Here is a 12,455-nt window from a genome sequence, read left to right as displayed (position 1 = left end):
GACCAATTACTGCTCTATACATCATCACAACTCCAGCACGTAACCCTGCGGGCTCTCTTGTACTCTTAACTGCTAATACTGTTTAGCTTGTAGTAAGATCACTAAGCATGAAAGCTTGTTTAGGCTGAAATTAATAAAAACTAAACCGCTACGGCTTGCTTAGAGTCGTGTGGCGGGCCTAATCCGTGTCAACAAAGGACCACCTGGGTTAAATGTTGTAAAGTCAAAGCAGTATCAATGCTAGAGTCCAATATATGAACTGCTAACTAAAATAATTGTCCACTTAAACTCTTAATGCTACCAGCCTGGGGGTTCAGAAAATTTTGATATAAATTATTTAGTTTCATTACTATTTTCAACTATTTTTTTTCTACCTACATAAGCAACCTCAAGGCTCACTGGAAGCTTTACATGGACAGTGTTCATTATTGGTATTATTCCTATAAAAGGTGACTGAATTTTTTGCTGTTATAATGTCATCCACCCCAACACAACCCACATCATCTCCAAAAAAGATCATCAAGCACTCTTAATTATATTCTATAAATGTTATATGACTAATTCTAATGAGCAGCTTAGCCAAATATGTAATACTGTGGAAAGGCCAGTGACCTATTAAGCAAATTATCACCAACATCAAATACCACTAACACCTACATACTGTGTTGGAAAATATCACTGACTGTACTACATAATGCACTGATGGCCACTTGATTACCTTAATTTATCTATTCATGGATGAGTAAGTAATACTCTTAAAGAAATGTCAAGCAAACAGGATGCAGAAGGGTGATTTTTGGGTTTGATCTACAAGTTTGCTAAGTCTGAGAACACAAGCACTGCAATTTCATTTTCATTGTCAAAGTAGCTCAAAATACTGCAGTCATCCCTCGTGTTATGGAATCTGCCCCATGTGTTGCCTGTTTTGTTTTCTTTTTCTTTTTTGTTTTCAATTTTCATCAAGTCATCAAGTCCTCCTTCAACTCTGTGGCTCTGGTTAAAAGCACAAATTTTAGATCAGTGTGAGCAGTGCAAATGCGATGCATACATCATCCTTTTGTCATCCTTAATTTGAGAAACACCCTTCAACCATGTTTTGAGTATTGACATTGCATAATTTATCCATCAGAGGGCAGTCTGCAACTTCCTTGTCACACCTTTGGAACACCAAAAACAAAGCTACCAGTTGATCCATGCAAATCAGGCAGGGTGTAAACAAGTAAATAAACGACACATAAGAAATGTTTTTTTTGTGTCTGAAAGAGAAAAATAAAATAAAATTTCTTTTTTATATTGCCAAACACCAATATTGGTAACGGTCTTCAAAATTCTCACATCACTCAGTCTGTATATCTTAAATACTTAGCAATGTAGAAAAAATCAACCCCTGAACACAAAGAATAATTTGAGGAAGATATAAGTCAAAATATATTCACCATCCTACTAACGAGAAGGTTCCTGTGGCTCGCTTTACTGTTAAAATCACCCCCTGCAAAACAAAAAAAATGAATCTTATTAGTGTCCAGGTCACGTGCACTAATCATAAAAATATATAAATCATAAATCATATAAACATCTTCAGCTGACTTATGCGTACTCCTTGTAGTGTACTCTGTATGATCTACTGGAAGCACTGGAAAGCACTAGAAGCACGTACAGCATCAGATGTACAAACGCTGTGCCTGATAAGCTCAGGCTACACGTCTGCCATTTGTTCTAGCATGTGTTCTCTGTGTTTGTGTACATAAATGCAAACATGCAAGCTTAAAAAAAAAGAACAGGATTTGCATACACTTATGGCAACCTGGGCATCAAAACTGGAGGCACCTGACACATCTACAGTGTCCATGAACCTATTTTAATGCACTATAAAGAAAGGGTTTCTGAGGAAGCTTTGGGAAATGAAACACAGACACAGCTAGAACCTGACACTCTACATTTTCTGCTAAAAGCTGTGTGCAACCTGAAACTGATCTCAGAAAGCGAAAGAATGATGAGAATGAATTATATGTGAGTCAGTCCTGTCAGTCTGGGTAGATGAACGAGCCAGCAGCAGAAGCCTTGCATACAAAACAGACAACGGCATGTCCGCACAATCCAACATGCAACATCGCTGCACTGGCCCTTTGCACACATCCAACACGTGTGTTCTCGGAAGGGACACATCAACAATAACAAGGAGCTCCTTCGATCAGTCTGATAATCACTTCCGCAAAAAACAAATGCTGCGTCATATCCAGCCCTTTCAAAAAAAGATGGAAATTTACTGCAAAAAATTAAGTCTTCCTTTAATGCATAACTTAGAAGTTAAGACTTTCAAAGGTTTTAAGATAGGAAAGATTTCATTTATTTAAAGGCATATTTTTCAAACATTCTTTTTTGTCTGTGTGGCCTTCCTGTTGTCTTCGTTTCATGTGAAGGACTTCCAATGTAGTACTGCAGGAATGTTAACAACACTCAGGGTACAAAAGCTCATAATTCCATTTTTTTATTTTTTATTTTTCTCCTCATATCATAGTTGTGAGTTTTACCTCTGAGTCTCATTCCTACTAAAAACTGACAAAGTAACGAACCTTCAGTGAAAACAGCCTTATTTTAACATATATGGCTGTTTACTTTGACTATGTAATGAAGGGTTAGACACGGGGGCTGAGTCAGAAAAAACCCCCAACAAATCCTCACAATTAAGCAGCTGGAACAAGAAAGTATTTATTAATTTTCTTATTTGATTGTGTATAAACTATACTGTATTGCTAATTATATTTTTTAATTGATGAACCCATCAGTTAAATACTTAAAGATTTCAGCTCTAAAGGTAATCAACCACACACCAAATTCTTTGCAAAGCATCCGATGTAGCAGAATCCATTCAGAGGGTCGGTGTATATTTGTTGCCATATGTCTCCTTCCACTTATCTTGATCTGGTATTAAATGATGACTTGAATTATTGAGGAAAAAGGCTGTTTATTTTCAAAAAGCCGCAACCAGACTTGATTACTGCTAGACCTGCTCAATTGACAAATCAGTTAAATATAATCTATCTAACTAAGTGAAATAGGCTAAAAGATCTCAAAATACAACACAAGTAACAATCATGCCAGGTGGTGGCCGTGTGATGGTCAGGGGCTGCTTTGCTGCTTCAGATGTTGATGTAATCACAACTTCTGCTCTCTACCATAAAATCCTGAAGGAGAATGTCTGGCCCTGAAGGTCAAGTGCACTTAAGTTATGCAGCAGGACAATGAAGCATAAAACACACAAGCAAGTCCACCTATGAATGGCTCACAAAAAACAAAAATCTAAATCAAATTGCAATAGCCTAATTAAAGAATTAAAATTAAATCTGATTTCACATGACCTCAAATGGGCCGCTCATGCTTGAAAACCCTCCAATGTGTCTGAAAACAAAACATTTCCACAAACTGAAAGGCTCATTGTCAAGGTGTTGCTAAGCCAACAAAAACATGTGCATTAACATCTTTCCCACAATCTTTAATAATGAGAGGATAAAGTAAGAAATCGATGAATAAAAACTGTCCAAAAACTCAGATAGCTACCTTCTTCACTGAGGAACATCTGTATGTGGGTTAGTCAGCTATTTCCCCGGAAATTGCAGTTACCTTTGCATCATTACTGATCTGGGCGCCGCACAAGACAGCCCTACTGCAGCACACTTTATCAACCGCAGCTGAGCTGCTGCAAGAACTGATGATAACCTGCAGCCTGATACTGCTGGCACACGAGACCCACACCTTCTCACACAAGCAAATTTAGTGTACCAGAAAAAGTACTGATTTTGTCTTTCCAATCTAATCTCCCAAGCTCATGTCAACTTTGGTTTAGGCAGAAAGCTACGCCTGATAAATTTATTTATCAATGACCTTTTAAAGAGTGCACACTCCATACCACCTGTATGTCTAGTGCCTTATAGTATCCAGGTTTGGCACTTGAATTTGCAGAGAGGTGCTGATTGAACCCTCAAGCCGCTTTGGGTTTAAGGTGATTGTTTGCCATGTCTCTCTGTCTCTTTTTTTTGTTGTAAATATTAGCACAGGGCTGATAGATGCTGTTTTAACAGTTGCGCTTTCTGTCTATGTCATAAGGCAGTTCAACACCACTACAGCCCCAAAGCAGCAGAGGAATGACACAGAGTTTGAGCCGCCAGAGTGCAGGGTTTGGCCTTGGATTAGAGATAAGAGGAGCAGTTTCTATGTACCGGTAGCCTACCATCAGACTTTCAATCCATATTACGCAAAGAACAGAGGGCCAGCAACAGGAACAAAGATGTGAAGTGATATGGGGAAATTTGAGGAGGTTAAACACCAGCAGTATTCTTAATTAGCTTCAAAGGACTGGTGGCAGGCAGAGGAGATTCAGCAGTTCAGACAGATGATGCCCTTTGCCAACCCCCTGCTGAGGAAGAGACTGTTCTTCCTGAAGCAACTGCTGTTGCCATAGTAAAAAAACAAAAAAAAACCCACAACTCTCTGACACATTTTGACACTATACAAACACCATAATATTCAAAGAGGTGGTGGGTTTTGAGAGGGCAATGAACAACAATCAGATATTCAGAATATAAAACTGGATCACTGACCGCAGATATGCTGCCAATATCTGCATAAAACTCTGTTACATTATTCTATCACTGCATAATTACTACTGATGTATTAACATGTTAGCACTACCTTCATGTTGTACAAACATTAACTGCTTCAAACAGATTGAGTAGTTTCATTTATAGGAGGATAAACAGCTGCTGCTAATAAATTAATATTGTGGAGTAAAAGCTACTGAGCCATTCTACAAGGACACTTCTGGTCCCACCCAGGAACTTGAAAATATTCCATGCACAAAATACTAAAACACGCATTTTCTGTGTAAACTACTCTTGCTCTCCAACAAAATGTAAAGTTAGCTTTATAAAGTGGTTCCAAAATATTATTTAAAATACAAAATAGCTCTTGAGAACCCCAAAAATGACCTGTTGTCTTGTCCCAACTTCTTGATGCCCAAACTGCATGTCAAGAGGTAAAATTAGTTATAAATACAATTTTTATGTGGCTTTCATTTCTTCATACATGTCTCTTATAATTGTTAAACAATTTTATTTGACACCAACCTATTTTAAAGAACAGTAATTATGCATGACCCCATGTGCAACCCCGCCACCAAAACCTATTTAGCGTTTAAAAGGAAGAGAATACACAGTGATATGACACAACAAACAGAATGTGATATGATCGGATCATGTGCGAACACCACGGGTAAAACAAAGGTCAGTCAGTCTTTTGTGTTTCTGTCCTGATCAGATCGAGACTGTCGCTCTAATCAATGCAACTCCGTTACAAAAATAACCAAAACAAGACAAATTATTTTCAGTTTCCTTCCTTTGTTTAGGTAACTCCATTTAGCTGGCATTCTTTCCTCAGAAAGCGCTAATTCTAGGTCTAGCACTACCATAAATAAAAAAAATAAAAAAAACTCACTGCAAATAAATGTTAAAAATTCAGTATATTTAAACCTTGTTATATTATTTTAATTAATAACAATAGTTTATCTCAAATCTCAAAAGCGTTTAATCTATTGCCTCTTTATAGTTTGAATTATAAAATGTATTTGAACAAAGACTTGTGTATACATTGTGAAAATCTGAAAGAAAGAATAAAAGGTGTGACAATTTGAAAAGTTGCTTACATTAATATAAATTAAGCCTTGTCTGAATTTGCATTGAATTTGAATGAGTATTCAGCATAATGATGACTATCTTTTACTTACATTAACTTGGTGGTCAGGATTATTTAATGAATATTTTTCAAAATCGACTTTTTCTAGTTTTGGTAAAGTAAACAAACTTTGTTTTAGTAAACAAGCAGCCCAATGATAGCACACATCATTTAGGCCTAAATGGTTCTCCACGAACGATCCAGCGCTTCCTCAGAAATCTATGAGTGGTGGCACTCATTTAAAAAAGAACATTTAATTGAGTTGAATGAATTTAAATTCTAATTAACATCTAAAATTACTAAATTGGCTCACGTATCATTTTTATATAGACAAACACATGAACGTACTCTTTCCAAGCCTACGGCTTAGATATAAACTAAGATATGTTAACAATACGTATTGACAGTAGTGTTTCAGTGTAAGGCTGGTTAAGTGTGGGTGAGTGCAGTTATCGTTTAATGAGCCAGTGGACCTCACAGTAGGTTTCTGAAATGACGTTAACGTTGATTAGCCGCAGCTAGCATGGGAGACGCCTATGAAATCGGGTGAAGTGCCAAAGCTTAGCAGCAGGAACCAAGCAGGGGTTAGGTCTTTGTTTATCAACTAATCATTAACTAAAAACAGGATGGGACATTTCTTTTACTCTCTTTTAATCAGCAGAGTCCCCCAGAAGAGAAAAACGGTAAAACGTTTCGCGGCTAACTAGCTAATTAGCCAAAAGCTGAAGTTTAACTGACGTCAACTACTTACGCATTGATAGTCTCCTGAATGAGTGTTAAAAAATATGCAGCGTGAATCGTTACTTATTGACTTTGGATCTGGACTGGCCATATTTGATTCGCAGCGATTTTCAGCCAATTTCGCTTCGATTTGTTTTTATTTTGCTGTAGCTTTCCATTAACTTCCTGTTTCTACCGTGTGCGCAGGGGGACAAAATTGATAGACACTGTTTGCGAAAAAATCGAGTGCAGACGTTTTGTAGCCCATGTTTCTGAAAGCCATACAAAAATATGGTTTTTGAAAAGTACAGTGATGAGGTAAGGTTTTGATCAGGTGTTCTGACCCACTATTATGTATGTTTATATATGTATATATCTGTAAATTTGTATATCTTTTGGTGTGTTAGTGGGGTTATAAATGCAAATACATTCAACAAAGGAAGAATTTATGATGGATGGGGCATAAACAGAAAGAAAAAGTGTTGACGATTAGTTATCAAATACTGGAAAGGGGTGGGATTAAATGAGCTTATGCTTCCTCCTACTCCCTTTTGAACATGCAAGCTATTTATAAGTATTGTTGTTTTGTTTTCGTTTTGTTTTGCTCAGTTTTTGTGTCTCTCTTTTCTCTGTTGTTGTTGCACTATTTCAATATGTTCAAAATAAATATACAATACCATACCTCTGTTCTCCAGTTTAACAAAGGGACAATAAAGCAGAAACATTACCTGTCCTGATGTGTTATGGTGAAATGTGTAAGGTTTATATGGCCATAAAAATATGATGAAATAACAAGATTGTTTTTATTATAGCATAACATCTCCCCAAAATTAAAAGAACCTTTACGCTGAGTAAGCTAGTGAATGTTCACATGAACAAAGTTTTGCATTCTTATGTTTATTTAAGCAAGATATCTCATACCAGTTAACCTTTAGTATGCAACTAAGAGGTCGCAAAGTCCCCCATGTCTAATGTGATTATGGGCACAAATAATTAAACAAACATAAACAAGCACAACCCACAAAACATAACCTTGTGATTCCATTAAAGCATGTTGCAGTATTACTGTCTGGTGACTGACAACAAAAGCCTTTCTGGTCGTTTCTGGTAGCCATTTTAAGGTTGAGATTAAGATAAGATTGTACTATCTCAGCGGATGTTTTTACAAACTGCCAGCTCATTTAGACTACTGATAAATGTAGCAAAGCATGTTACCTTTGTCCTTCGCATGGGCAGGGTTTAGATTTTGTGCAAAACCTCTGAGATGTATTTTCAAGGTGTGTATGTTTGGAGATTTTTTTATTTTTGTGGACTAGGCTCTATTTATATGCATTTTAAAGGATGTGTAAATTTTATGTTTCTCTGAAACAAGACAGGCAAGAGAAAATTAAGCAATGTTTTCACTTCATTCCATGTTTTGTGTCTCAATATTGGAGTGGTTTACACATTCACTTAACAACCTAATGATTCCCAGTTCATTCGTAGGAGCAATTTTTCCTTTTGGGACTGCATCAGGAAGAGCATCTGCCATATCAAACAGGCAGAGATACCCAGTGTAGTAGCCATTAGTAGCTTTCTATTAGTTATTGTAGATTTTGTTCATGCATTGCATTGGGTATAATTAAATATACAAGTTAAATAAAAGTAAAAAAAAAAATCTTTATTTCAGTTAGCTGTAGAGAGCTTGGCTGCATCACAGAGATGAATGTATTAAGTGCGCTTCATTCCTCAAATGTCACCTTTCCTTTCAAATTGCCTTATTTGCTGATGATTGTGGCTTTTTGTTTTCTGCAGTTCTACACAAGTGTGAATGAAACAGAGAATCAAAGTGGAAAGTGGGTGTGTGCATCTTTGTTGCCCTATTGTTACACTGGAACTCCAGCTGTACCTGCTGGTCTTTGAGGTTGTCACTACCTCAGTGAAGGAAATCTGTTTTCTGGGTGTTTTCTGGGTGTTACATTAGTGTGTAACACATGTGTAACACATGTGTATATTCACAACAGACTTGGCACTCCTTTTCATGCATTCCAAAATGCTTACATACTGTAAAATGTTAGTTTGATGAAAGTAGTTACAGAGCACACCTAACTGCCACAGGTATTCCCAGACTGCAGGAAAATGCTGATTGAACAATGTAATTTCAAATATTTTTCCATATTTTCTTTCTGTGTCATACACTTAGTCAGTTGGAAATATCCAGAGGAAACAATGAGATTTTAAGAAAAGGAAGTAACAAGTCTTTTTCGACGCATTCAAATACATGTAATATTATCAGCCTTTTATCACACAGAGCCCAGTTGGGTTAAGGTGTTGTCACTCGAAACTTAACTGGCAGGTAGCATTCCTTCTACTTCTACTCTATAACATGTTTTTAAATTCCAAATGGCTGAATGCAATTGTGGTAAATCTGAAGGTCAGAATGCCTTTCTGTGAATCTTTTGGTTTTTAACCTGAGAGGTTATCATAGCACAGACAAAACTGCAGTATTGTTGGGTCAGGCTGCATATGTTGGCACTCTATTGACTGCAAATACAAAAAGATCAACTAATTCCCTTGCTGGTTTTGAGATCCACCTTTCCCCAGAGATTGTCTTTAGAAAATGCAGACAATGCTACAGCGTCATAACCTATTTTTTTCCCCCCCAACAACAACACAAATGATCAAAAAAGAAAAAGAAACAAAACAAAAGTGCAGTTGAGCAACAAAATATTTGGGTGTTATGATAAAATAACTCTAACAAAACTCATACTTTATCTGTCACCAGCTGATAAGAGCTCAGAACAATGACTTTACACAACCATCATCACTGTGAGATAACCAGTCGTTTTTAAAAGTCAAGGATTGAAGCTGAATGCAACCAGGAAGTCTGGATGTTTCCGTTCTCTCTCTTTTGTAATGTATAACCTGGCTCTTTCCATCTCTGGATACATGTTCATGTTGCATATTATTTTAAAAAGATGGTTCAAGTTTATAATGCATAATTTGTGGCAACTCTTAACATTACCAACACTCTGAATGTTTAAGAATAGCCTACAGGCTTTCATTGTGATCAAAAGAGGAAAGATCAGTTGTGTTAGGTGTTTAGCTTTAAAGCAAATCCCAAGTAAAAATCAAGAAATAACTCCATTTTTTGCCGTCTTTGCTCAATAGTTATTCAATTTGTATAGTATCTGTTCACAAAAGTCAACTCAAGGACCTTTAGATTGTAAGGTAAAGACTCTACAATAATATAGAGAAACCACAACAATCACACAATCAGCAAGTGCCTGGCGATAGTGGGAAGGAAAAACTCCCTTTTAACAGGAAGAAACTGAGAGCAGAACCAGGCTCAAGGCAGGGTGACCATCTGCCACAAAGGTTGGGAGTGAGGGGAGGGAGACAAAACAAAATAATACGCTATAATAATCTCCCACTTTTTATCTAAAATGTAAAACTGCAGTGATTTTACAAAAAGAAAAAACAAAACACAACAAGTGCAATAAGTTTCTATAAAAGTTTATTTTAAAGACAAATATTACCAAGTACAAAAATGGGGCATAAGGTGCATACAAAAGCATCGGCTTAAACTGACAGATGGACATAACAGGGTAAAATTACAATAACTAATGTATCTCATGGAAAACCTCATTCTCCATCCAGAAGAATTATCCATCGTTTCCAGTTCATTGACCATTTAGGACATGAGGCGATCATGGGCAGCTACAATAAGCATCTGCCTCCTTCCAAAGAACTTTACATGAGACACATTAGACTAAAACAACAGTCAATACATACAGTTCATCTGAACACACTAACATCATCAGTGTCGCAGATAGGACGCTAAGTCTTTTGTCAGTATCCCTGTCAGTGAGGTGGTTCAGAAGAACAGTCTAAGATCCAACAGACCACTTCTTCTCCAACTTTGAAATAACATCTGGCTCTTAAACATACAGAGTGAGGTAATAAATTACACATTAAATAAAAGGCTTAAATACGTTTCATCTGTGGATCACTTGAACTGAAAGCATTCTGCGTGTGACACTTTGGAGTGCAAAAATATAGTCAAGTGTGATGAGCACGCAAATGCTTTCTCCAAGATCAACACATCTACAGTCAAGACCACAAAGTAGACCAACACCATTTAGGCCTGTAGATAAAAATAGCTGCTTTCTTTTCTACCATTCAAATGTTTGTCCATGAATTTCATCAGTAGTAACAGCAGCAGCAGCATGAAGGCCTATTCAAAGAAGACACTTTTGTCATTCAGTTAACGAAAAGAGTCTGTGCGTCAGAGTTTATGTGGGCTCTACTGGCCCCAACCTCCGATGCCAAGCTCCTTCTTGTAGCGCTTGGTGAGAGAGTTAGCCTGGTCAGTGAGCTTGGACAGCACCATTTGCAGCCCGGTGAGATGGTACTGGAACTGGCTCTGCAGATTCTCGTCTTCAATCTCGTCTTCCTCCTCGGATGAGGCTGAAGAGAGGGAGGACATCGACATCGAGGAGTGAGAGCGAGTGACTTTCATGCTCTCTTTGCGCGTCTCGTCGGAGGTGCCGTGCCTGACTCCCCACTCGATCTCCCCGCGGATAGATTTAAGCAGCTGGTAGTAGCTGTACATGTCCCCCTCGTCCTCCTCTGATTTCAGAGAGCTCATCTGGCTGTCCTCATCCAGCGGGACATCCCGCAGCAGGCTGGGTAACAGGATGGTCTGGTCCATGTTCTTTACGGCCCCGATGAAGCTGTTCATGGCGTTGAAGAGGGAGTTTTTCTGAGTTGTGGTTTCTTGCAGCTGCATCATCATCATCTTGGCGGTAGTTGTTTTTTTCCTCCAAACGTGAAAGCAATGATCCGAATGTCTTGTCTCGCTTTCCTCTCTTCTGTGTGTGCCCAGCTGTAATACCGCGCTGATCGGCTTTACGCAGAGGCTGCTTTTCTGTTAATGCTCCAGCGAAGATTGGCTGCCCTCAAGCAATCATGCGACTTGCTCTGGTAGTCGTGCTCGGTTCTTGAGCTTTATCGCTCAGTTGCTTGCTCTTCTCGATCGTTCTGAAACGCGTCGAAAGCGCTGGGATATATACACACAGGTAGTTTCAAGGCGGTGCCACAACTTGTTTGTCGAGTTCTACCAAGAGTAATCGGACCCAAATGACCTGAAATGGCACAGAGCAGAGAACAGAGATTTGGCGCTTTCTCTAGAAAAGGCGTGGCTTTATGTTGACAGGTAGACTAGAACACATTCCACAGTAAACCTCAAACACCGATGCAAAGCTCGAGAAAAAGCTCAAAATCGAGTTCAGACGTCAATTAAAGCCCAATACACGCGATGTTTCACGGTGCGTATTTACGCGTAACAATTTCATCCCAAACTTCACTTACTGTGCAACGTGCCGTCCTGTAAACCTACAGTGTACCGCTGTCTTCCGGTAAAAAAGTCGCTGAGATTACATCACCACATCCCACATTCTGTTCCGATGAAGCACACAGCTGAGGCACGTAGGGTGAGGCTGTAGCGTGCGGACCGGTATTATGAATATTCATTATCCAAGCCATCAGCCCATCACTTTGGTTTCCAGGCAAACCAATCATGACCCGGAGGCGGGACAAGTCCGAGTTTGACCAATGAGGAGACGGTAGTCGTGCAAAGAGCACAGAAGCAACACGTGGAAGAAGTCCTTTCAACGATGTATATTTATAGTGTAGTTATTGGAATCCTTGAGAGCTCGACCACGTAGTGCCTGTTTTCTGTATGTGAAAGACACTCCGGTAGAACTGGTACTAATGTAGAGTTACTGGGTTCATGATCTGGAGTAAAAAAGCACAGGCAGCAAGTCTACAGCAGTGACATCAGCAAATTATAAGCAGCAGTATAATAGAAGTATTCAGTGGTTCTTTATCTGTATTAAACGTTAGTATAAGTGTTTACTGTTGCAGGTGGAGGGGGTGTAGCCTGTGTTAAATACTTTATAAAGCTGGGTGTTTCAACGTTGGGGTGTGTCAAGTGCAAACAGTCATTACACAATTAATGCTTTAAG

At 38.4% G+C, this 12,455-nt stretch overlaps 2 protein-coding genes across 4 annotated transcripts in view; both read right to left on the bottom strand.

Moving 5' to 3' along the window:
- Positions 1-6,668, bottom strand: part of LOC146690564 (cyclic AMP receptor-like protein A) — a 51,647-nt gene extending 44,979 nt beyond the window's left edge. The window contains exons 1-2 of one of the 3 annotated variants that reach the window (XM_085435716.1): positions 6,479-6,668; positions 1,437-1,489 (exon numbers count right to left, since the gene is read on the bottom strand). In XM_085435716.1, the coding sequence (XP_085291842.1) occupies positions 1,437-1,489; positions 6,479-6,559 (134 nt within the window). In that variant the 5' untranslated portion in view covers positions 6,560-6,668. The remainder of the gene's footprint in view (positions 1-1,436; positions 1,490-6,478) is intronic. The other 2 variants (XM_085435718.1, XM_085435717.1) reach the window with 2 other exon arrangements.
- A 3,258-nt stretch (positions 6,669-9,926) lies between these two features.
- On the bottom strand, positions 9,927-11,875 carry LOC146690563 (mid1-interacting protein 1-B-like). Its single transcript, XM_085435715.1, has 2 exons — positions 11,800-11,875; positions 9,927-11,573 (listed from the first exon to the last, which is right to left on the bottom strand). Exon 2 carries the CDS (start codon positions 11,225-11,227, stop codon positions 10,733-10,735), a length of 495 nt encoding a protein of 164 aa, XP_085291841.1. The 5' UTR covers positions 11,228-11,573; positions 11,800-11,875; the 3' UTR covers positions 9,927-10,732.
- Between the last annotated feature and the right edge of the window lie 580 nt (positions 11,876-12,455).

This window comes from Copadichromis virginalis, linkage group LG16 (assembly GCF_057382275.1).
Source record: "Copadichromis virginalis isolate Kocher_CV1m ecotype Utaka linkage group LG16, C_Virginalis_male_GT1.1, whole genome shotgun sequence".
Lineage (NCBI taxonomy): Eukaryota > Metazoa > Chordata > Actinopteri > Cichliformes > Cichlidae > Copadichromis > Copadichromis virginalis.
This window is presented reverse-complemented; position numbering and strand designations above follow the sequence as displayed.